Source organism: Artemia sp. Qi Xiang Cuo, chromosome 10 (assembly GCF_049724085.1).
Source record: "Artemia sp. Qi Xiang Cuo chromosome 10, ASM4972408v1, whole genome shotgun sequence".
Classification (NCBI taxonomy): domain Eukaryota; kingdom Metazoa; phylum Arthropoda; class Branchiopoda; order Anostraca; family Artemiidae; genus Artemia; species Artemia sp. Qi Xiang Cuo.
The window spans coordinates 42,971,976-42,998,244 of NC_142803.1; the positions used below are offsets into that span (position 1 = coordinate 42,971,976).

The following is a 26,269-nucleotide window of genomic DNA, read 5'->3' on the forward strand; positions in this document are numbered from 1 at the left end:
TTCCTTTAAATCTTCTTTATGACGTCCTCCAACCCCAGACGAGGACGACCTGCTTTCCGTTTAGCCCTAGACGGTTGGCCGAAAAGAACAATCTTCGGCAATCTGTCATCCTTCATCCGCACAACGTGCCCTAGCCACCACAGCCTTTCTTTCATTATAACCCTAGAGAGAGGTATTGAACCTCATTTTACGTATAGCTTATTGCTTGAAATACGGTCAGTCAGCCGGGTATCAAGAAAAATCCCTACGCAATTTCTCTGGAAAACATCTAGCAAATCTTCACCCGCTTTTCGGAGCGTCCATGCCTCAGAGCCATATTTGACCACTGTCACCACTGTAGCTTCTAATATTCTAATCTTGGTTTGCAGACTCATCTTCCTGTTCTTCCAAACTTTTTTTTAACTGTCATAAAACACTCTGAGCCTTGGCTATTCTACTTTTAACATCTTCACTGCTCCCACCATGTTTACTAATAATACTACCAAGGTAAGTGAAGCTGCCCACCTGATAAATCTTTTCATTACCCAACGTCAACTTTTCATCTTCACTTATTCCTAGCCTTAGTGACTTTGTTTTCTTGACATTAATTTTCAAACCTATTCTAGCACCCTGAACTCACAAAACCTCTAACTTCATTCATTTTGCTCACACTCTCATCTAGGATGCTTAAATCATCAGCATAATCTAAGTCCAGGAGACTTTTTTCTCCCCATTTTATTCTGTGGTCTTCCATTGCCTTTCTTTTGCTCCTTAAGACAAAGTCCATCAATAATCCATATAAAGGGGGATAGAGCACAACCTTGCTTAACTCCTGATTTAATACAAAACCAGCTGCTAACCTCATTTCCTACCTTAACCGCAGCAGTGTTATTCTCTTATATGACACTAATCACTATAATGTATTTGTCTGGTATACCATACAAGGATAAAACCTTTACTAAAGCCCTTCTATCAACAGAATCGAACGCTTCCTCATAATCTATAAAACTGAGGACCTAAGGTGTTTGAAAACTCATGCACTTCTCAATTATTAGCCTAAGAGGGAAAATTTGGTCGACACATCCTCTACCTTTTCTAAAACCGCACTGTTTTTCTCTTAAAACTTTGTCTACGGCATTTCTCAGTCTAAAAAGTATCATATTACTAAGTAATTTACTATCTACAGAGACCAGACTAATGCCTCGATTATTACCACACGCACTTTTATCACCTTTCTTATGAAGTGGCTTAATTAGGATTTTCCCAAAGTCGTTAGGTACTTCCCCTTTTTCAAAAATCATATTCGTAATCTTCAGTAGCTTATTTCTAACCTCAGAGCCACCATATTTAAGAAACTCATTTACCACCCTATCAGCACCTAGAGCCTTATTATTTTTTAATCCTTTTAGTACTGTCGCTAATTCTTCCTCACAAAACAAATCTTCCTTCATATCCAAGGTATCACAAACTTTTCCACTTTCCTCTATATCTTTTCCTGCAACTCTATCTCGGTTAAGCAAATTCTCAAAATGTTCGGCCCATCTCTCCTTAGTTTTTTCCTTTTCGCTAATTGCGGCCCCACTCCTATATTTAACTGGGCCAAGTCCGGATTGACTACTCCCTCTCAATTTGTTAACATGCCACTACACTATTTTACTATTATGCCGTCTAGCTGCATCTTTCAGATCCTCGGCAATTTTATCCATGGCCTCCACTTCACACCTCTTTAGTTCATATTTTAATGCTTTCTCGACTTTCTTTACATTCCTTTTGTTTTCATATGATCTATCACTCAGATAATTTATTTTGAAGTCCTTTCTCCTTTCTATTAAACGTAAAGGTTTTTCACTAGTATTCTTAGCTGCAGTTCTAGCTTTCTTCCCTAAGACACCTTCAGCAACTTCACAAATTATTTTTCTAAAATTATTCCAACCATCTTCCACATTATCAAATTTTAAACTCTCAAGTTTAGATCTTAATTTGCTCTGAAGCGCAAATTAAGGTAGTTTGTACTGGCCATGCATGGTGTTGAATTACGTCAACTTTGAGGAAGTTTTTGTCCAACAACATTAAGCAGTATCCACTTTGGGTATCATCTTGAACAATTTCTAGACACATTCGCACTTTGCTGCTACTTTGTCAAATAAGAGTATAAGGGTAATGTGGTCTCTTAATTGCTCTGTTTTGGTAACCAAGTCCAAACAGATCCTGAGTGGCTCATTTACTCTGGACCATTGTATTATTTACCCTGAATGCCAATCCATCTTCAACTAGCCAGTCTTCTAGCCCATCAAATTCACAGTCCTTTGCAAGTACATTCAATTGAGTGACACGCGACTCAATAATCTCTCCCCCTGCTTGGTTTTGTTGGTGAACAATATATCTGGTAAAGACAGAGTTTGTACCTGGTTGAATGTAATTCTAAAATTTATCTGTGTATGGTTTTGGCTTATTTTGTTCTGCATCCGTTTAGATTAGTAAAGACAAGCATTGAACTGTGTCTGATTTTCCACTTGGTAGAGCAGAGAACGTAAGCTCACACTGTTTTCTGAATTTCCTCCATTCTGATTTGAGATTGGGCTTGACCAATTGATTGATGGGTTGTCTATGTTGAATCCTTAACCTTTTTTCTGACACCATGCAATTAAATCTATATGTTAGGCTCTTACAACTCATTAGGTAAATATATTAGACCCAAGTACCTGGAACACAGAAATAAACATAATCAAAATAATCAGTCTATTTCAGCTACATCCATGTTTCTTTGTTAAAATGGGTTTCTGCATTCTTGATTTTATCGGACCCAGTTTTGCATGAGTGATAATAGACCTAGTAGAATTGTGGATATAAATGTTATTTGAAATGTTATAAATATGTGGATAACAAGGGAAGAAAACATGATAATTTGATAAAAGAAAAATCCTACATATTATAAAATAAGAGTTTAATTTTTTTCTTATATGCCATTAGCACAACCATTGTGGTATATTGTAAAACAGCATAAATTGGGGAATTTGATGGTACTGCTTATGTATATGTTAGGCAAACAATGCTTCTTGAATACTGAGGTCCTTGTATCAGCTCTACAGTGTGCTGTTACAGCTGGGTTCGAACTTCGGATCCCAAATTACTCAGCTAAAATCAAAACCATTCTGCCACCACAAGGCATTTGTGCTAACGTACTCTTTTTGTTTTCTGGTGTTTCTGTCCGAAGATGCTCTCATTCAAGTGGTAACCTGCTTAATTTTGGTTTGCGTCTGCTTTTTTAGACTCTTGGTTTTGAAAACACAATTCTAATGACTTGAGCAGGGCTTTAAGCTATTTCGGAATTTTTTATTTTTCAAATTAAAGACATTTTTTAATTCTTTAAAACAGTATAAATTAAGATTTAGCAAAGTTATAGGGCTCAAAATAGCCTATGGTTAAATCCTAGATGAGGAGCCTTCGTCTATCGTGAAAAGTAGTTGAGGAAGGTAAATAAAACTTAGGAACGAATTCATAGCCCCTATTATATTCTGGGAATGTATGTTTAAGTACTTATTTCCTGCCATTTAAAGATTTGAAAATAATTATGTAAATTTTGGAAAAAAGCTCTAGAATCTGGAAAAATAATAGCTATTTCATTTTCAAAAGCTAGAGCCAATAAAAAAGAGACTCAAAACCCAAAATAAAGGTAAAACATTTTATGCTCAAATTTATATAGATATATATATCTATACCGGCACAGCTAAGGGGGGAGGAGGCGGGGGACTCCCCGACACCCCAAAAAGTTCCTAGGTGTCGGTATGCAGTGCTGACGCCTTGGAACATTTGGCATCTTTAGCGTCTTAATTTTTCTAATGTGTCCGCATTTGTCAACAGACTGGGCGATTTTGTCAACAGATTGTTTAGGACCCCCTCCCCCAAGCTCGAAACCCTAGCTTTGCCCCTGTCTATACCTAGGTATAGATACTTGTCATCTATAAACTTTCTAAGCCCTAGAAGTAAAAAAAAAGGTAGAGGTAATAGCTTGATAGCATCTTTCTCAGGATATATTTTAGGCCCTGGATTTATTCCTGAAAGTTTCATTCAAGTAGCTTACCTATCTTCAGTGATAGCAAGAAGCTCCTTGGTTTGAACTTCACCCAAAATACTTTCCATGCTTTTGTAAGGCTTCATGTTCACTGAAGATCTATTTCTGAAATTTCCATTTTATTACTCTGTCCCCATACTTCAGTCCGAAGGTGAGTTTGTTCGTTTGATACATAACATAGTCATTCGCCGCGTTGAACAGTTCAGGAGCAGCAGCACAGCCTTTCTGTACACTGGTATTTAGATTTAACAGAGAGCTTCGATGACTATTAACCACAATAGAGCTTTTCTGGCATATTATTTACCAGGATAATTTTTAAAATGTTCTTTTCTAGCTAACTTGAAAGTTCAATTTGCAATTTCATTAAATTATTCCAATATTTTTTATCCATTTTTTTCATATGGGATGCCATTTTACTTAAAAACAACAGCAGAAATCTTTGCTCATACTAATTACTAGCTCATATTCATAGCTAGACAATATTGTGATAATTGTTTGGAGTTCTCATTTTCTTCGCCTGAAGATGTCAATGACCAAAGCCCCATGTGTTTGAGGCTTATGTGTATGGGGAGAGACTGTCAAAAGGCCTGATGATACGAAGTTACGAAGACAATTATTTCTGAATATCCATATCTGCAAGATAAAGAGCATAGTTATTTTCCAAGACTAGTAGATTAGAAGCCGAATAGTGTAATTTTTACAACAGTGACTACAGCGTCAGAACTGCAGTGGTAGTGAAAGTACCCAACTACTATCATTTGAAATGGCTGAAATAATGGAATTGAAGTATAACACTTACTGAATTATGTAATCCTTCCAGGTCCTAAAAAAAAATGTGGAGAATTGCATGTTTGGCAAGTATGCTAGAAGGTAATTGGGCAAACTTCCTCTTTCTAATGAAACACAGTTTGTTAAATTTCTAGATCCAGAAAAATGCTGTTTTTTGTTTTACTATTTGTGACAAAGTAGTCAATCATTTTTTGTATTGTTCAGCAGTGTCCAGAACTACAGGAAATGAGGTTATAACATGTTTCACGTTATAACAGATTACCTTAACAAAACAAAAGAAAACGTTAAATTTTATTCATTCACATTTTTTATACAGTAGAGTACAGCAAAACCAGGCCCTTGAAATCAAAATTATTTGCTGGAACCTCAACATGTTAGATACTGATGCATAATGAAAGTTGAAGACTTAAAATAAATTAGTCAACCGTGCTAGTTGATACCGTACTGGGTTTGGTTTCATTAGGGGTGGGTCCAGGATTTTTTTTAGGGGGGGGGGCCAAAATAGGTTGATCCGAAAAACCTGCGTTAGGAACAAGTTTAATTAACGCAAACTTGCGTTAACTAACTAAATTACAATACTTTAGACTACGTCAGGGGGGGGGCCCTCGCCCCTCCCCTGGATCCGCCACTGGGTTTCATACTCTATTATCTGTGGTTCATTATAAAGAGAATTTCCTGCTATGGCTAAAACAGCTTTATCGGAAATATGAAAAATTCTAACTTCTTACGTCTGTCAATTAGACTTTTTGACCCTTAACAACATTAAACGCAAGAAGCAAGAAAGATATTTCATGAAGTTGTGTTTGTCACATATATGTGACGAATTGGTTACAAGCTAGCATTGGTGAAACAGTGCATGTAGCCAGCTTCTGTCTTCAGATACATAGTTCTGTACACTCAGGATATCTCTTTGTAGGCCCTAGGGCTGGAACTCTGAAATACAAATACTTACCTGACCAGAAGCTACATATTCAACACAGAAGCCACAAAGTAAGAATCAATAGTTTAATCCAACCTCTCAGGCAGAATTTCAGCACAAACCTGAAACATGGCCCTTAAGAGGAATTTGATATCACACCACAGGAGGCAACAATTGTTTTCTCCTTTTTTTTTTCTCCAATATTGCTTAGATAAGCAAAACCTAGGACTCGTATTAACGAGTTCCATTTAAACTGGATATTCGTAAACAAAAATAGTCATATATAAGGTCTATGAACTGTAATTAATTAACATATACTGAAATGACCTTCTTTAAATTCGCATTAGGGTCCTTACTCTATCTCTGTTGCTACATACCTGACTGAGAGTTCAGGGAAGAAATAAAAACCCAAGCGCAGACTTCCCATAAAATTAATTTCACAACTGACCTTCACAAAATTAATTTCACAACTGTAGATTTTGAGACAGGAAACCAAATAAATAAAATAAACTCATTGAATGTAAATGTCAGTTTTGGTTTTGTTTGTAACTCTTCATTCTTATTTTATACAAATGAAGGTATATCTTGACTAACGGAGTATTCAGATAGCTAAGAAACATACTTACCTTACCAATCAGATTTTCATCCTGGATCCAAATATGACATCTGTTTTCGTCGCAAATTCAATTTTAAGCCCTTTACGGACCCTCAAAGACGATGCCTCTGTTTCTTGTTTTAGGTATACCTGTTAGATATACCTGTGTTAGTGTCAGTCTTGTTAAAACCGTTTTACCCGTAAATTGAGTGGATGGTGGAAAATCGAGAATCAATAAATGCATGGAAAATATGTAATATGGGCTATACATTTGGATAAGGTTAGAAAGGATAGGTTAGGTTATCTTAAGTTAGGGTAGATTAGGTTAAATATGCGACGGAAACGAATGTCATATTTGGATTCAGGATGAAATTCTGATTCTAGAGGTAAGTTTGTTTCGTAACTTTCTGAATACTCTGTTAATCAAGATATTTACCCAAATGAAAAGGGTGTTGAAGGTGTTCCTGAAACATCTGGATTTTTTAGTGTTTCAGGATTTGCTTTAGTTTGTCACTTACTGCATATAATAAAAAAGCTCCTATTATAGAAAAGAAATAAAATATTTCTAAATTAAATTATTAAATGTTTAATTTTCTCATTTAAGGGTATTGAAAATTTAAAGACGATTTAATCTTCTTGAATTGCAACTATGGAAAGGAAATATAAAAAGAAAAAGTCCTTTCTCTCCCGTGCCAAGAAGTTTGGATCAAAAGGACTTTATGGTAAAGGAAAGAATATTGATGAAGAAACATATCATTATTATGTCCAAGTAATGAAACGCCTAAATGAAAATTTTGAACAAGAAGATGAAAAAGGTTCGATTACTTTTATATTTGTTCATTCACTTCTAAGAAATGTTAGTTCTAATATAGTTTAGCATCCTTTTGTTTTATACTTTGCAATGAGACGCTTTTTTTTGGCCTGGTGAGTAAATTGGAGTCGTTACTGTTGCAAGCAGTGCAGTAATGCAGAACTGCATTTTTCCTGAAAACAAGTCACTGTAGCCACTGGGTGACGTCGATGCGTCTTTTTTTCAGTTGAAGTTCAATTGGTGAACTAATAGATGATTCACCAACTTGTTTTCTATGCATCTGAAAGGATACATTTAAAAGAAAGAAGATACTGGTAAATACTTATTACATGTTCGACTAACGATACAAGAAATATTGTTTAAAATATAATGATGTGTAAAGAATTGTGCCACGAATTAAAATTTTTATGGTACATTAGGGTCCATTTGGGCGGGGATTTAACGGTTTTAAGGGTAAAGAATTGACAGGTTCAGTTCAATCTTGCATCGCTAGTAAGTTTAAGTTACCGCAGCATGAGCTTATGGTCTTGTTTTGCACCAATATAGGATCTTATAGCTTTCATTTACGCAAAGCTAATCTTAAGTCTATCCAAGAATAAGTATTGTTTCACTACACACGCAATTCACTATATCGGTTGGCAGACTATGGCAGAGACACAAAAATGTTGCTCATAATTTTATGACTTCCCGAATTGATACACCCTTTTTTCAGAATTTTTTGTCTTCATTAGGATCTCATGGCCCTGTCTCCATATAACATTAAAGCCATTCGGGAAATATTTATCTGTTGCTCCCCGAATCTGACTTACGGTGTTGAGTTTCAATCTGTTCAGAAAAAAAGTCTGTTAGCCCTTTTTCGGTAGAACTAATATTTTTACAGAATGTTTTTTGGCAGTTGAAGTCCTCTGGGTCACATGGCTTAAGGATATAAGCTTGGAGCTGACAAAGAAAAAACTTGGGCTCCGTTTATTTAGGGGCCATACCCAAGCCATTTTTTTCATATTGGGCTCCTCCTGGCCCATAAACTTACGGCTGCAAGTTTCAAAAATGATCAGAGAAAACGATATTTTTCGCCCATTACTGGTCCCTTAACACCCCCAGCCCTCGCCTCCAAAGAAATTTCGTGTCTCTTTGGCCTAGTCAATGATCACTGAAACTTTCAAGACAATTGGAAAACCTGTTTTTGGTCTTTATTTGGGACCACAGTATCCGATAACGACCCCAACCATCCTGTACATCATGATCCACTTGGCCATGGACTTGCGGTTTCAAGTTTCAAGCCGTTCAGAATTGTTATCCCCATTTTCAGGCAATACAATTAATTTTTTGGTTTGACGAATTGGGGTCCCCTGGACCCATGCACTTTCAGGTATAAGTTTCGAGCCAATTAAAAAAAAAAGAAAAAAATGGTGCCACTTTTCGGGGTCCGTGCCCGCAACCTGATCTTTTGGTACATGAGGGTAATTTTTTTTTGCGTCTTTTTGTTTTGTTTTTTTTTCGAGGGGAAGGAATTGAGGGAATCTTCTGCTTTGCCCCTTTGTATCCTCTTGACTCAATAACGTAAGGATGTAAGTTTTAGACTGATAAGAAAAAATGCGTTTGATCTTTTTTGGCCCATTCTATGGGGATCGTACTGCTGAAGTAATTCTCTCTTATAGTATATTCCCCTTGGCCCAGGGACTTCCGGCTGTAAGTTTAAAACTGATCAGTGACCACAAGTTTTCTGGCCTATTTCCGGGCCCTCTAATATTTCACCCCATCACAAAAAGTGTCTGGTCACATCAGCCCAGGCAAAGATTCTAGAAAGTTTCAAACCAGTCGAAAAAAAATGTACTATTTTTGCGCCCAATGTTTACGGGACCCTTGCTCCAACTAAATAAATATTTTTTAGCCCTTTTTCTCACCTCATTTTCGGGGAAACTAAATTTTCTTTCAACTTTTTCTCATGCATTGCGGCCCCCATGGCTCAAGAACTTGTGTTACAAGTTTCAAGCTGATCCGGAAAAAATTGACCCTTTTTGGGGCCCAGTTTTCGGGGAAACAGTGTTTTGTTTTCTATTTTGCCTTCTGTACTCGGGTCTTCTTACCCCAAGAAATTAAGAATAGCCTGTAAGTTTCAACCCAATTGTTAACAAAGTGTTTGGTCCTTTTCGGACCCATTTTTGGGTCGCTCACTTTGGGCCCGCAACTTTTTTTTATCCAGTAGGCTCCTCTTGATCCAAGGATTTGTGGCCGTAAACTTTGAACTGATCTGAGGCAAAAAGTCTTCTGGCTCATGTCCTGGTCCCTTAATACCCTTTGCCTCCCAGCAGAATATGTGGTGCAGTTAGCTCATGCACCGATCCTTAGAAGTTTTGAGCCGTTCGGAAACCCAAGATCACAAATTCGCTCCTCCCGTTTTCCGCTATAAAATCTGTATAACTATTGACAATTTGTATAGTTTACAGTTTTTGTCCCAAGGGATGGAGGGGGGTTCGTGTCATCCTTGGAGCCCTATCTATTGGAATTTTCGTCAGTAAAAAAAAAATGCCTAGCTAAAAATTGGGGTCTAACATCATGGGGGGGGGGATCAGCAGAAAAAAGCTATGTGAGGGAGCGTGTTTACCCAATAATCCCTTTTGACCCTTAAAAGAGGACAATAATTTTCAGTTTTCAATCAAGTGACTCCCCATTGAAGTTTCTATGACCACGCGTTCCATATGAGAAAGTTGGAAAAAAACGGGAGAGGCACATACCTCTTTACTTAGGCCACAACCGGCTAGAGAATAGACTCTGAAAACGCAGAAATATAACAAAAAAAAATGTCTCTGAGGTGCATATGACCCATATTGTAAGAATAGGAAAAATTAAAAAAAGGAAAAGAATATAAATTCAACGATGTGTTGTGGAAAGAACTTGTCACCTGCACAAAGTAAGTTCAGGTTAGGTCCTGAAAATCTTGGCTGATCAAGTAGACTACTTGACTTGAACTTGTACTAGATCTTGCATTAAAACGGCTATCTCAAAACTTGATTTGACGCCTTGTGTTGTTGCCTTGGGTGCAGAGGACGGAAAGGTGCGGTAAAGGTGATTAAAGTGGCTCTCTCTAGTTTCTACAGTTAAAAAAGTACCCCATTCACGATTTCCTTCTTTCTAAAAAGAAGCTAACTTGTTTAAAAAGAAGCTTATTAAGCACTTAAAGGACGTTGTATTTGATTCCGTTAGAAGTAATCTTCTCCTTTATCTATATGATGTTCTCTAAGCCCCTTTCATATCGAGAAGTTCTGGATGGCGAACTCCGAGATATCCTTAGGACCTTCTGTGGTTTTCGATGGACTTGTTCTCTTAAGTTGAAGCAATTTCGGTGGGAACATTCTCTGCTGCTGCTTTTTGTACTGCCAATTTAATCTTCGGTATGACCAAAACGTTTCCTGGTACAATCCAGGAATTACTCGTGAGTGTTTATGGCCTTCCATGAAGGGGTAGTCCTCAGTCTTAACCCATCTATACATCCCACAGGACTCGGGCGCTATTCTCTGGGGAGCATTTCCTTAAAAAAAGAGAAAAATATAGGTTCGATATTCTACAGCAAATCTTTGGTAAAAGTAATCAATTATATTTTGAACTGACCTTGTAAATCTATAACCAGAAGTAGAAGACGTTTTAAATGAAGGCTAGCTTAATTTGGTTTGTTTATACCACTTTCTTTAATGCTCGTATTGAATAGTTACATTTAGAATTTAACCAAGCATGTCCTTTTTTTGTAAACGCTGTTAGAAATATTATATATTTTCAATAATTACTTTAATTTTAAGAAATGTTCGCTAGTAATGTCTTCAGTCAAACAGCTGGGTCAGAACTGGAATTAGTTTGTAATCAACTTGTTTCAAGAGTGTTGGAGAAAATTCTTCCGTTTGCTTCACCTGAGGTTTTTCAAAACTTCGCCAATGCCTTAAACTCAGATCTGAGGATTGTGTGCACCGACCCGTTTGCAAGCCACGTTCTTGAGAAGAAGATGAAATTGGCCAATGACTTCATGGATAATGCTCAAACCAAGGTGAGAACCTAATTCCTTACAGTATAACTAAACACAGGAGGGGATGGAGACCAAGTTATTAACTTGGTTAACTCTAAACTATTAAACGGTCGAATTTAAAACAGCATTAAGACCTTTCCTTGTATCTCTTCTTGAAAAACCTTTCTTCTTGATCCCTTCTTGATTTCGAATTTAAAATGGAAGATCAGATTCATTAACTTACCTGCACAAAGGGTGGGGTATCCAACTAAAATTAAAGTTGTATGAATAAGTTTCCTCTTGAAAATTGGAAGTTTACAACCTAAAGATTTTACAGTTTTAAATAATAAAAAAAGGGATCGTTACGAATCGGTACAACCAGTTTTTTTTTAATTGGTGGTGGTTATAGGGGTCTTTTTTTTTTTTTGTGGTTTTCTTGGTCCTGAAGTTTTGGTTGAGTTGTCGGAAATCCAATCCTAAAATTTGATGTATTTCGTTAAGGTCTCCGCTCTCCAGCCGTCGCTTGGTCCAGTCTATTTATCCTGAAAGTTTCATTCTAATTGGAAACGAAAAATGTTTGGCATTTTAGGGCCTCACAAATCGATCAGTTCATTTTTTGTCAGAATGTTTTTTCCTCTTTAGTTTGTCTGGCCCTGTAAGAATTTCAATCCTTTCGACAGAACATGATTTTGCTCTGTTGTAAGGTATCCTGGTCCTGCTGTGATAAATCTCAGCTCCACGCCCCTTACAACAGAGCAAAATCAGGTTCTGTAGAAAGGATTGAAATTTTCGATAGCCCCTTCGAAAATACCTTATAGTGAAATTATCGCGAACACAGAGGGGGCATTTTATGACTCTCATGCGGAGATTGGAGGGATTGCTGAGGTTAGAGCACATTTGAAACCTTGTTGGATTCGCCTTCTGTTAATAATCCAAATTAAAAAAAAAAAATAGTAAAAATCAACACTTGGTCTTACACGCACTAAATAAAGATCATTCCAGGATTATTACGAAAGCCGATAAAGGCAATACTGTTGTTGTATTAGATTCAGATGATTACGACAAAAAAGTCAGAAAAATTTTAAATAATTCTAACACATATGAACAATTAGCTACTGATCCCACAGAAAAATTTGTCCAGGAAGTCCGAAAAGAGCTTTCTTATCTACAAGGAAAAGGTGAAATCACAGATCAATCGTACAAAGGGTTTTACCCACGCGGGTGCACGTCCCCTCACTTTTATGGTCTTCCTAAAGTTCATAAGCCCGGTAATCCCCTTCGACCCATTGTTTCTTCTTTTAATTCTCCTACAGAAAAATAGGGAAATTCTTATCAGTTGTATTTCGCCCACTAATTCAAGCAAAAAAATCCTATATTAAAAATTCCGCTGATTTCGTTTCCAAGGTAAAGATAGTTTCGATTAAACCAAATACAAGAATTGGCAGTTTTGATGCAGATTCAATGTATGCCAATTGTGATCCTCAAAAGGCCGAACTGATTTTGGAGCATAAAATTAATTCTAACCTATCTGTATCAGAAAAATCTACTCTTTCGAATCGGACACTTCCTTCACTTACAGCCCTTTGTAACAGAACTTCTTTTTACTTCCATTATAGAGGCAGTTTTTATAGACACAAATATGAGCTTTCCATGGGTGCCCCCCTTTATGATCCATGTTTCGAGTTTGGTGTCTATAGAAATCCCACACAGAATGACCGCTACTGAAATTATTTCTCTAATCATTTTCATGCTGTGAAAAGGGGAGTCGTCACTTCTCTAGTTGATTGAGCATTGAAAGTATGTTCAACACATTTCTTGAATTTAGAGCTCAACCACCTTAGAGATATTATATTTGGGAATGGTTATCCAATTAGTTTAATAAATTCTGTAATTGCAAAACGTATTAAAAGATTATCAGATAACTACACAGTAAACACAAATCAAAGGAAAAATTCAGTTTATCTTGGTCTCCCATACGTTAAAGGGGTTTCTCGCTTTTATGGTTGTTAGGTATTTGGTTTTAATTCTTATAATGTTTGGCTTTTATTCAATTTTATTCATCTTTTAATTTTTTGGTTTTTTTTCTTTGGTTTTTTGGTTCTTTTAACATTGACTTTCCGCGTTTGTTTTTTTCTTCGGCACTTTCCTTGGATACATTATTTCGTTTCGCGCTGAAGAAGAGAGACGTTTGTCCTCTCGAAATATTCGCTTTGTTGTGTTTTTTCAGTATTTTCATTTGGCCTTTAAAAAACCCCTTTTTGCTCGTTTTTCTTTCTTTACGTAGCTTTCTTAGATTGTAAGTAGGCGTTACGAATCAGTATAACTTAGTTTTATCTATAGCTTTCGTCTTCATTCAGGTTCGTTTGTCTCTAACTACATATCTTGTAAGTCTAAGGCAATCTGAGAAAATAGAGTTTGTTGGTCTGTTTCAGGTAATACATATCCTAAAAACCAGTCTTCCAGATGCTTTCGTTTTCACTGAGACCTACCTGGTCCTGTCTACGTGCCCTGTAAGCTAATGTTCTGTCAGAGACGAAAAAAATAATTCAGCCCACTCTTGGGCATTAAAAACCGATACAGCCAAACTTCGTTTTTTCCTGCTTAGGGGTACACCTGGCCAAGAAATTTATTAGTTTCGTTCTCAAACCAATTAAATAGAAAAAATTAATATTCCTTGAAAGTTCCAACTTGATCCCTGCAGTCGTTCCCGAGATATTACAGATGCGCTTTTTGATGGCCCGTTTGATTTTGCTGCCTTTTGATCTACCTCACTTCTTCATCCTGAATATATTCGAATATTTGCTGGGGCTTATAGTGCCAAAGCTTTTAGGAGAATGGGAGACACCTCTTTTAAACACAAAGTAAGAAGTTCCCTTCTTTCCTTCTTCAGAGAATCATAAAGTGTCAGCTCGATCGCCACCAGTCATTCACGAGATGTTGCAGATATGCTAGTTTGATAACTTGGATACATTATATTCATTGTTTTCTTCTACTCTTCCTCCATTTTCAGGTCCCTTTGGCCCTCCAGTACCCCCGCAGAATTCAGCTCGATCCCCCAAATTGTCCCTAGGATAATACAGATACGCTATTTTGATAAACTGTATACATGTAGTTTCTTTTGGTCTACATCCCCACTTCACCGGTAACATATTGCAGTCCAAGAGCTTATAGTGCCAAAATTTAAACAAGTTACAGACCAAAATCTTCCGATGCTTTCTCTCTGTCCCCTCCCAAATACTCCCTAAAGTTTCAGCTTGATACTCCGTATCTGGGCCAAGCTTGCAGATCAGCTGGATGGTTCATCAGCTGGCTGATGTGTATAGGGCAAAATCGCTCTATGAATGAGAGAAAAAACATATTAGCCCTTCCCCTCCACCAACTCATTCTAATCCAAAATATGAGTTCAGCCTGTCCTCACCTACATTCCCTGGAAGTTTCAGCTTGATACCCTAAGTCATTCAGGAAATTATTGCAGATACACTATGTTGAAAACCTGTCACCACAAAGTCTTACTGATATAAATCACTGCTTACTGTTACTGATATAAATCACTACTTAGACATCAATAGATTCTACGTCTTAGAGGAGCTTATGCTATGAAAACAGAAGGGTAATTGAAGATTAATATTTTTAGCCCACCCCCCTCCACCTTCTCTTTTTCTGCTATGAATTTCTCAGAAAACTTCGCTCGTCAAACAAGCAAATTATCATTGGCAAGGCTATATTTGAACACTAGTAGTTATGTTAAAAAAAAGGTCATGGTTTTTCTGTTTGACTTTTGAATTTTTGGTAAAATCGTAGATGTTTTTTTTTTGTTTTTGTTTTTTTTCATGAAAAGTTTATCGAGTTAGTTGAATGATTCTTGTAGATTAACAGTACAAATGAGACCCAAGGAAAACTTTCAAGCGTTCTTTGCTAAATCCCGATTTAAAGGGATTTAAGAAGTTCCTGTCTTGTTTGAATCTTGGATTTGAAAAGAAGAAAGATCCAAATATAGGTCAGATACTTGCTCAAATTGTTAGTTCAGAATTTTGAGCCAAAGAAAATTACACTAAAAACTAAAATTATCGAGTTAAAGAATGTTTATAATCAGGAGTAGAGATAGGTACTCGCACACACCTTCTCATGACATAATTTAAACCGCAAAAAAAACTATCAACGCCATCTAGCGTGTGGCGACACTTGGCATTTTTTTTTATGTGAAAATAGGAATAATCAATTGAAGTAGTATAATTGGTAAAACTGGGGTAGTAATAAGTATTTGCTTTCAGCTCCTGATTGAAAAACGATTACAAAGCTTGAAAAATGTCATGTGTCGCCAGACGCTAGATGGCGTCGATTTGTTTTTTTTGTCGATAATGGCGCCAGTTTACACTCTTATAGGTTACCCATACTCTTTGCTGTTACCCTTCTGACTCAATCATTTTCGAAGATAGCAAAAATTCCACCTTCTAGAATTTAACGGTTGTACCTTCGGTCAAAATTTTTTATCTGTTGCTGATTGAATACGCACCCTATATACTTTGGAAATTGAATACTACTACTGTGAACTAGTTATGTTAATATGGTTTAGACCAAAACAATAGGGTACCCTACTTGTTCATTCATTTCACGTAGAATTAAAGTGTTCAAATTTACTGAAAATAAACTAGTCAAAATGTAAAAACAATTATAGTTGACTCTATTCTGGGTGTTTGAAGTTTTGTTTGAATTTTATTTACTTTTTTTTTTAAGCAAAAATAAAATCATCTAGGAAATTTTTAAATAAATTTCCAACATTTCCTCTTTATTATTTTAATTGCATATCATTGTAAATTACAGTAAAATTTTAGTCAGGTTTCTCTTCATTACACCTATTTCGACAGTAAAAAAAGAAAACTTGTAATTTCTGATGCGCAGACAAAAAATTTCAACTAATATTTAACTTTTTTCTCTCTCTCCCGCTTTATCGCTCTTTTTTCTTTCTTTATCTTAATTTATTCCCCTGTTTCTTTCTCTCCCTCTCTCTTTTTCTTTCATTTTCTCTTTCTTTCTCTCTCGCTCTCTTTTTTTCTCTCTCTCTTTTTCTCTCTCTTCTTCTCTCTCTTGGTGTTACTTTCTAGTGGTTCATCTGTTTCTATAATTTTCCATTCAAGACGCCTTCGGCTGAAGAACCTGCCAAGAAAAAGTTGGAGTCGGAAGATGGAATTGAGAAACCTGAAAAAGAGGAAAGTGACCGAAATCACCTACAATTTTGTACTGAATGGCTCCTTAAAGTTTCTAAATTTGTTTTGAACAACATGGAAGAATTTGTGAATGATACTTATGCAAGCCATGTGGTGAGGACTATGCTCCAGTGCGTTAGTGGAGTTGCAGTGCTGGCAGACATTTCAAAAAGCAAAAAGTCACGGGATCAGTCTGATGAAAATGGGGATGGCCAACGGGGAATTCGGGCAAGGGATAAAGCTTTCCTGGAAGTTCTGCGAGAATTTACTAATAGAATTATGTTATGGCCACAGTTTGGAGGTTTGTGGAATAACTTTGTTTGGTATTTCTCAGAAATTAGTCTAGAACTTATGTATTAGTTTTTCGACTTTCTCTTCTTAGAAAACCTTAAAAAGTACTATGGAACACTGTAGAATCCTAAACAGTCTGTGTTTGAAATAATTTAGCACTCATTTTTGTCAATATTAGCTAGTGATGAAACGCTAAATATACAGCTGAAGCCGTCCAAGTGGGAAACTGGTTTGTGATGGCGGATTAAATATGTGTTCAGGCATGAAAAATAAAATGTTTCTGTTCGAAAAAAAAGTTCAGGCGTGAGATGCGAGCCACCACAAATTACCCACCAGGTCCCATCTCCCACCTGCCGTTCGGGAAAAGTCTAGGGATTGCTCCAAATAATTTTTCATTTAACTGAAAATAACTGCTTGAATAAAATAATATGTTCGATTCGGGAACATGTATTAAATTTTGTGCTGTAGCATTCTAAAAAATCAAGAAACTTATCCTCAAAACCCCTATGTTTTACCTTCGTCCGTCTCATATAGTACTTTCTTCTCTATAAAAGAGAACAGGCAATTTTGAGTATTTGATTGTGGCTAGATATTGGCGAGGAGTAATTAGGGACTCTGAAAGTTGACTTCCATGACTTGAAGCTGGGACTTCAGGGCTAGGAGTCCTAGCGGACAAATTGCATTATCCTGAGATTAAATACCTGAAGTCCTTGTGACTTGTGATGAACTCGAGTGACTTGTCTGCCTTTTCAGTTCGTACGAAATTTACTCCAATTGTTGTGAAGTTGAATAAAATTCCGATGAGTTTTCTTCCTTATCAAGTTCGATTACTGGATTAGAATCAATTATGGGATTGTAGATTATCTATTTTTGTATATGAGCTGACGTAGCAATCTTGTTTTATTGATCCACAAATCGGGATCGTAAGTTACTAATCCAGATTGTGAATTCGAAAATTGCCTTGAAAAAAAGCTTGCGAATTGGAATTTATGACTTCGATGGTTGTTAGGTTCGGTTTTTAAATCATGTTGTTCCACAGTTTGCAATTCAACAATCAGTTTTATGAACTGGTTTAATAAACGTCATTGTTTTACTCAAAATTTTGAGTCTCGTTTCAAGAATTTGGCTCGTGGTTGGAAAATGCCCTAAATTGAATTTTCAGAATACCTGCAAAAAATTAAAAATTTGTGATCAGTTTTTGCTCACATTGCGAGATAACAGCTTTTCATCACTGATATTTCTGAGAATCTTTGAGGTGATATCTACGCTGCTTTTCAACTAACTATTAAAAACAACTATAAACTCGTTTTGTAATACTAATATCCTCGTTTCACTACATTCTCAAGTCGTTACGCACACCAGCGACAGATCTTTCTACTGAAATTGGCCTATTTGAATTTGCTTTCTATCAGGGTGATAGAATGCTTTATAGGATTTAATTCATGTTTTTCTCTTCCACTGCATTTTCAAGTCATTGCAGACACCAGGGACAGATCTTTTTACTGAAATTGGCTTATTTGAATTTGCTTTCGTTAAATCAGTTCACAAATGGTGCCTTTTCAGTTATATAAACAGTTCAATTTTAAGCGTAAATCAAGATGATGAGGTTTTCTGTCAAGGCGATAGAATGCTTTATAGGATTTAATTCATGTTTTCCCCTTCCACTGCATTTTTAAGTCATTGCAGATACCAGCGACAGGTCTTTTTTAGTAAAATTGTCTGATTTAAATTCCCCCTTTTTTTTAATCAGTTCACAAGTGCTACCTTTTCAGCTACATCAGAAGTTCAATTCTAAGCGTAAATCAAGATGAGAAGGGTTTTTATCAGGATGATAGAATGTTTTATAGGATTTAATTTCCATTTAATAAATTGAGCTACTGGGAAAGCTTTTCTATGTTTGACAAGTTGTCGTTGTTGCTGTAAGCTTAAAAAATGGTATATTTTTTCAGGGGATTTAAACCTGGTAACCCCCCCCCTGGATATGGCGTTGCACGAATGATAATAATCTAGCATGCACAATTTCAGACTATGCTTGTTCTCATTCACCATTGTTTTGTAGCATATTGTAGTCTCTGGTTTCTAAGAGTTGCTTAAGAAAATCAATAATAATTCTGATTTCATATAATATCACCCTATTGAAAATTCTGGAAAGGGGAATATCGTAATTGGTTCGGTAACTGTTTTATTATATTTCGATTACTGATTTTATTGCTTGACGGTTTGTTTTGACCTTGAAGTAACAGTTTCTACGTTGGATTTTTGAAAATCACTTTCACATCGAAAATCTTAATAGGTTTTGTGGCTTCTTTTTATTCTCATATTAAAGTGGCAAATTTCAAATATTTGAATTTCCTTTTGTTTTTCTCTAAGCATTTGTAATACTTCCTTGAAAAGTATGCATAGAATTCAAGACCCACTTGAAATAGTAAAGAATAAGTGTGGTTTCGTTGTAAGAAAACCTAAAAATCAGTTACTTGACAAATCTATTTCCTTTATTTGAAAAGATTATTTATTTTTACTTGATTTTGTCCTATTTGTTAGTTTGAGTTTGCTATTTTGCGCTGATATGATGAGAGTTTCTTTTATATTTATTAACACTTTACACTTATTAACACTCAATTTTCATATTTACGACGAAAATAGAAGTATAATAATACACGTCCCTAAATATATTAATGAACCCCTTTTTCTTCGTTAAATATTTCCGTGGCACTTAGTCCGTTTGAATCTTGTTTTAAGTTTTTCTATAAAATTCCATCTTTTTTATATAGAACACATTAGAATAAATATTGGTAGTTGTACGATATACCCTCTACCTTATATTCTTCTGTTATGTTTCTCTGACGCTCAATCCTAATGAAATATATCAAAGTAAGATAAAAATATATTTACATATTAGGGGGAGGGGGGTAAAGTATAGCGGGTCTGCATGCCTAATGTGTTAGGCACAATTATTCTGCATCTTATCTAATAACAATTGTTTTCTAACTTCATTCTGTCCAAATACTTTGCCACCACCATCCCACCCCTAATGTGCAAATATATAGCCCAAATTACATATTTTCCATCTATTCTATCACTTCTCTTAGTCTTGTCTCACGCTAAGCTGAAAGGAACTAACGGGAAAAAACGGTTCTGTAATGCGTCAATGACTGAACAACTTGAGCAGTAGGAGGTTTATCATACAACTACCTAAATTCGTTTTACGTTCGATATATTTCTTCTGTAATCCTTCCACTTCTAATTATTGTCTTACACTGCCTTATCTTGTTATTTTTTTATTTAGACTTGGCTTACAACGAAGCCTCTGCGGCCACTCTACAAACCCTAATTTTGGTCCTTAACGGAAGTTTGGGGAAGCTATTGCCGCCATTGTTAGACTTGCTGTATTCTAAATGTTTTTCACAAGAACAAGAAACAGAAAACACGTTACCTTATGTATTTCAAGATAATTGTGCTCAAAGGACATTGGAAGTAGCGTTGTCGGCCGGCTCGTCTACGTTTTATGATAAGGCTTATGAAAGTCTTTTCAAAGGGAGGCTTGTAGATCTTTGCAATTCTGAATCTAAATTTGCAGTTATTGCTTTAATAGGAGGGTGCAAGGATAAAGAAAAGGTACGTGAACTGATTTTCTTTTGTAGTAGATATCAAAGATTTTTGTATTTAAAGAAAATATGATGCGGCCAAAAATATTTCATCAGCGTAGGTGCATTATATCTTGTTTCCCTTTCCTACGCTTCCTCGCTAGCTTTTTCTTTTCCTTCGTGAACTGTATGGATTGCTAATGCCCGTTGCTGTTATTCAGCTTTCATATTTGTTCATCATAAAATGAATTCCGTGGTGAGGCAAAATCATAGTGCATTTTTTTTTAGCGCTGTTCCAATTCAAATAAGCGAGCTTACAGAGAAATTATAATGCCTTCTTCGTTTTCATATGGGAAAATGTAACAGAATTAGCCTTGCTTTTTCCTGGCCGTCACTAATTGGTAGAGAAAGAGCGATAAACAGCAATCTCATATTTGTTTCAAAAACGTATTTGAATACTTATGAATGGCAGAGCAAATATTGTATATTATTTAAGCTGTTTACCTGCCATTCTAGCAAAATTGTCAGTTAGTAGTTTTAATGACAATTGAGTTGCCGTGAACTAGCAAAATATTGTTGGAAAACATTGTGAATGATTGTTATCGTAACTAGTTGAATTGCTGTTGCAGAATATTGTCAGAAGGTTTAAGTGCATAAAAGCCTAATAATGCTGCGAAGCAGGATAAATAGTTTCTACTGTATAAACCAATCATCGTGAAACCGTTGCGTCATCGCCATTGTGAGCTATTTGAACCATTCAAGGGAATTTCGGTTGCTCACGGGCTCCGAGGCAGTGCTTCAGTCGACTAATCTAATCTCCAAACCGGTTTCTAAACTATTTCCGGTTTCCAAAGTAATCTGATTTCCAAACTCAAACCGATGACTCACAAAAACAACCTAACTGGTGTCCTGTGCACCTCTCACTCAGTGTCTATTCATGTAGAATAGGGTTTCAACGTGAATGAGACTATTTTATTTCTCTTGTATTTTATGAATACTTTGGACTGACGCTGTTATTCTAATAATGGTGACTTCCAGCAAAAGCTGGCAACACGTGTTATTTTTCTGCTTTGTTGGGTAGCTCACGATGATGCTTATGAGCTGTCAGGCTTCTCAGTCGCTTGGGGTTCTGGTAACCGCTGTCTAAAATATTTGAAAGGAGCCAATTACTTCTATTATTTCTTAGTTAATGAATACTTTGGCTTGTTTCGTATTAATATCTTCAGACACAGGCTAGCCAGTATTTATTTTACGAGCTGGCATTTTTTTCTAATTTTTTTCATAATTAATATGCTTCTGAAAAAAATTTGACTACAATTTTTGTTAGCAAACACTTCCTCTTCGCGAGCTAACAGAAAATTATCACTTGTCAATGAACCAAATTACAAATCATAAGAATTGCAATTTTTAGAAGAAGTATTTTGAAACTTTTCTATTAAAATTTTCTTATCCCACTGCCCAGGGAGTTTAACATAATCTTCATCCTTCTAAGTGTCTAATTTTATCAGGCGAAAGCCATTTGTAAGTTGGCTCATCGGATGGCGGAAAAAGCCTTTAAGTAAATATGATCTTGTTGCCAAGACCATCTATTATCTAGTAGGGTGATGTAAAGAGCCTTCACAAATGTAGATGGTTTCCTTTGATGTTGCCATTTGTAACTAGCACTTTAGAAAATAGATATGTGGTTTCGCCATCGAGCTATATTTAGGTTGCGAAGTAGCGGTTGAATTTTTTTTTAAGCAAAAATATGGTTTTAAGGACTGTCATTTTTAGATAAGGCATATTTCGTTCTCCCATTGAAATTTCACTGTCCCACAGCCCACGAATTGGAACGTCATCTTCTTTCTTTTAAGTGGCTAATTTTGTAAGACTATAGCTGATTTGTAATTTGGATCATTAACAGCTAGTAAAGGGCGATTTGACAACTAGGCATGATTTTTCTATTTGTCATAGTTGACTTTCGGCCTATTTCGAATTGTGATAGTATCCATTTTATATAAGGCGGTTTAATTTGCTAATCAATCTGTTTAAATTGTTAGATAACAGTAAGTTTAACAAACTTTATAAATTAGCCTAATTAATTTGAAAATAATTCCAATTGGAATGGAACATTGGAAAATAATACAAGCCTAGATTTAATGTTGGGTACTACTCCTGTCATTTTTTGTGATCTGTACGGCCGTCCCAAGATAAAAGTGTGTATATACACTTGATTATTCCGAGAAAACCGTCTTTATGGTTTCTCAAGGTTTACGGCACTTTTACAACCCATTGCACAACAATAAACACAGGATTTAAGTGAAAAGTTGTTAGGATTGGGTTTAAACATTATTTTTCCAATTAAGTAACTAAAATAAATGCCAGAAAATAAAATAAGTACGCTGACACTGCTAAATATCATGTAAGTTTTTACAATTGGCGTACTTCTTGCTCTTATACGAACCCTCTTGGGTAAAAACACCTATATCCGCAAATACGCATTTTTATCATTGGAACAAAATATAGACATTCAGTTATTTATTTAGAAAGTAAGAGAAAAATCATCTTTAGAACACAAAAAATAAAATAGTTATAAGTCAGTAGCCCACACTCTCCAGTAAGTCAACGAAATGGGTACCAGATGACATTTTTGTTAAAAAAATCTGCGATTTTCTGGCATTAAAGGCACAAGCTTCGCCAAATTTTATTTCTTTCTTCTTTTCTACTTTCCCTTGGTTTAGCTTTTCAGCAAGAAAATGTTTCCGTACCCTCTTCGATCACTTTTTTATATTTTTTCAGCACACAATCTAAAGACCTCTCTTCACTGTCTAGTGAGGTCTTGTACAACAGGGTTGTTTCACCACACTCAAATCTCGCTTGAGAAAATTCTTCTATCTTGATACCAACTTTTTTCATCACCAGGGACGGAGATTTGACGGAAATCCACCGTCGATTTCCATCACAGCTCCTCCTTACAGCTTCAGTATGCCTCTTTCTTTTTCAATCAGATCGCACAGGTCTTTAAAGTCCAGAACGTCTGCGTTTCGAAGCTTGGACTCAATGGACCCATGCAGTGACTCTGGAGCCATATGGGTGTGATCCTTCGCTAGATAATTGATGACAGTGCTATTAGGACCACCTTCTGATCACAAGTATCATAAGCTCACTGTAAAGGTCCCAGTTTTTATTCTGCCCACAACAATTATCAGCATAGAACAAAAATAGCTTTACATCATGGTTCATCCTGACAACCTTGTGATATTAGTAATATCAGGTGTGTCAAGTCTTTGCAACGCCTCATTCCACAAGACACACAAATTGGGTTTCAGCCTCGTAGCTTCAAATGGGATAAAAGTTCCATTAAAATAAACAAGGCGCAACAAGAAAACGTCTTCTTTTCTGCCATGCATGATTGGCAACAAAAGCACCTTCTGCAATCTTCCTCGTTTTCAGTTTTGTCTTCTCAGTTTCTCTTCTCACAGCCTCAACTAGAGCTGTGTGTTTCGTGTAGTCTTCCTTTTCTGTGTTGGCTGCAAGATGTTATTAAACCTGGTCCTTTAAAAGAACACAAGTATCGCAGCTGTCGCTCTGAGGTAAACAGAGGGGTATATTTTTCTCCATCAGCATTCTTTTTTACGACTGCTCTGAAACCTGAATAACGGAATTTTAAGCCGGAAAGCAGCTGTCATGATCGAAACGGTAAGATTCCTTGGAAGGCACCTCACGTAAGGTGCATGCAAGCGATGGTAGCGCGGTAACTGTCTGGGTGAAAACTTTCTAAATGGTTTTCTGTAACTCGTCTCAATTTTGTTTTCTTCGCGGTAAAAAAAAAAAAAAAAAAAAAAAAAAAAAAAAAAAAAAAAACTTACTACTATTAGTACACTTCCTGGACTTACAGTCTGGATATAATGGGAAAAGAGGTTTCGTCATCGCTTTTTCTTACTTCTTTCTTACTTACCTTTCTTACTTCTCACTCTCTTCCGAACAACCGGGTCACTCAAACCTGCTTCAACAGTTTCACTTATTTGTCTTTCTTGGCTTTCATGTTCAACGGGTGACAGATCCCTTAAAGCTTCAATGCATTGTCTTTGAGACTGAAAGAGACAAAGCACTAAAGCACGGTGGAAGCTCTACATCATTTGAGACATATTTGACCTGGCTTGCTATAGACATTGGTTCAAGCTTGCTATATTTCTTTGTCCTGGGTCTATCCACATTCTCACTAGTGCTATTGCTTTCATTGCCATAATCAGTTTCACTATCTCCGCCACTAGTGCTACCTAAGTCTTCTTCATCTATTGAAATGTGGAATCATCTGAAAAATCGTACTAGGTATCTAATGTCGCTTTATTTTTCTATATATTGCATAAATTTATGCTAATATCCACTGAGCTTGAAGTACTTGAAGATTTTCTACTTAATTTATCTTCAGTCTCTTGTATTTCATGTGAAGTAATATGCAGGATGAGTATCAAGTATTTTTTTTTACACCCTGCTTCTACTGGAGTCTGTGCAATTTTACAGCTCAGTCGACTATATAATACTTACTTTCATGTACTTGCAGCGGGACCAGGCGTTTTTGCCTCACCCGGCATCCGAACGAAGCTTCTTAATGAGGTTCTCACATGATGGCCGGTCTTGTGCCAATTCTTTAGCGAACTTTAGCCATTGTTTGTTCCATTTGTGGCCAAATGCACGGGAATAACAAAAAGTATAAGTCCCACTCCATGAAGTCCAGATCCATCCTGTTATCCAGAGTTGAGAAATTGATATCTCTCGTTTGATTCTGCCATGGCTATATCTTTGGACAAACCACCTCCAATCCTTGTCTTGGAAAGGCAGACAACATCTTCTTTATATATATGCAGTTCATAGGCATGACTTGTCTCTTCTTTGACAAGTCAGTTGGTGGGTTGGCTCTTCTTTCGTGGATCTTAAATTCTAACTGAACACTCCAAAAGTCCTTTTTATTTTATCGATATGGCTTGGGATGATTCGCTCATCTATCGGTCCTGCCACCATTCCTTGATACGAGGGTGCGTTGCTTAAGCCGGGGACGCCGTAGTAGATAACAAACTATTGAAACCATTCGTATTTCCATCCAAATGATACGTGGGAATTTATTTAGCCATAAGCTCCGCAGACTCACGGCTTCCTCTTTGCGTTTGCATGCGACTGCGTCAGGCATGTGCCTTGTCGAAGGGACCACGCTGAGGCGCACAGCTTGGGCTTTCCATCAATGTTTAGGGGTATAGGAGCTCGACTAATAACTGCAAGTACCTCGCAGCCAGGAGTTAAAAGCCTGTTCGAACCCATTTGAACCCAACCATCTTCGGAAAATGCGGATTTCTTTGCGACAGGAGGGATTCCAACAAATCTTTTAGGTAGTGCACTGCAACAGTATAGGCTAAGTGTAGTTAGTACAGACTTAGATGTTGTAGGACACAAACAATTACCTCCCATGATATACTCCAGCTTCCATTGTAGCCTATTTCATCAAACAAAACTCTGTGAACATTAAATTTCCAGTATCTAGTACACAAAATACGCAAATACCCTATACATACATGATTAGATACTTCCAAATTGTACTAATTGTTGCTTTTTCCTTAATATCTCTGACTAAGACATCCTATATTTACAATGATGCTGCTGTGAGTTAGTTAAACTTGCTGAAAGTGACGGAAAATCAGGAACAATTATATACAAGAAATTGTCCGGCTGCTAAAGGTAAAATCATGTATATACGGAGTCGTGACGTAGCGCGCACGGGTTCACAGCGAAAAGCACATATATGGTGGATGATTTTTTTCATCTTTGGCAAACGGGGCAAAATACTGCAGATACGTGATTTTGCCAGAAAGAACTTTGCAGAGGATTGTATTAGGGCATTCTTGCATATACCGTTATATCCAGCTACTGTAACTCAGTAAGTGACCTCATGTATATACGCGCTTTAACCTTTGGATGGCCCTATGGCTCGGGAGCGGTAAGAGATGAAAATTCAACAGATTTCCCGTATGGGTGTCATGAAACAGAAGAGGAAAGCTCT

General features: G+C 36.5%; 1 protein-coding gene across 1 annotated transcript in view; it reads left to right on the forward strand.

Moving 5' to 3' along the window:
• Nucleotides 1-26,269, forward strand: part of LOC148947785 (nucleolar protein 9) — a 57,696-nt gene that overhangs the window by 16,417 nt on the left and 15,010 nt on the right. Inside the window, exons 2-5 of the mRNA XM_089096236.1 lie at nucleotides 6,959-7,169; nucleotides 10,960-11,201; nucleotides 16,295-16,664; nucleotides 19,941-20,269. Of these exons, the coding sequence (XP_088952362.1) occupies nucleotides 7,004-7,169; nucleotides 10,960-11,201; nucleotides 16,295-16,664; nucleotides 19,941-20,269 (1,107 nt within the window). The 5' untranslated portion in view covers nucleotides 6,959-7,003. The remainder of the gene's footprint in view (nucleotides 1-6,958; nucleotides 7,170-10,959; nucleotides 11,202-16,294; nucleotides 16,665-19,940; nucleotides 20,270-26,269) is intronic.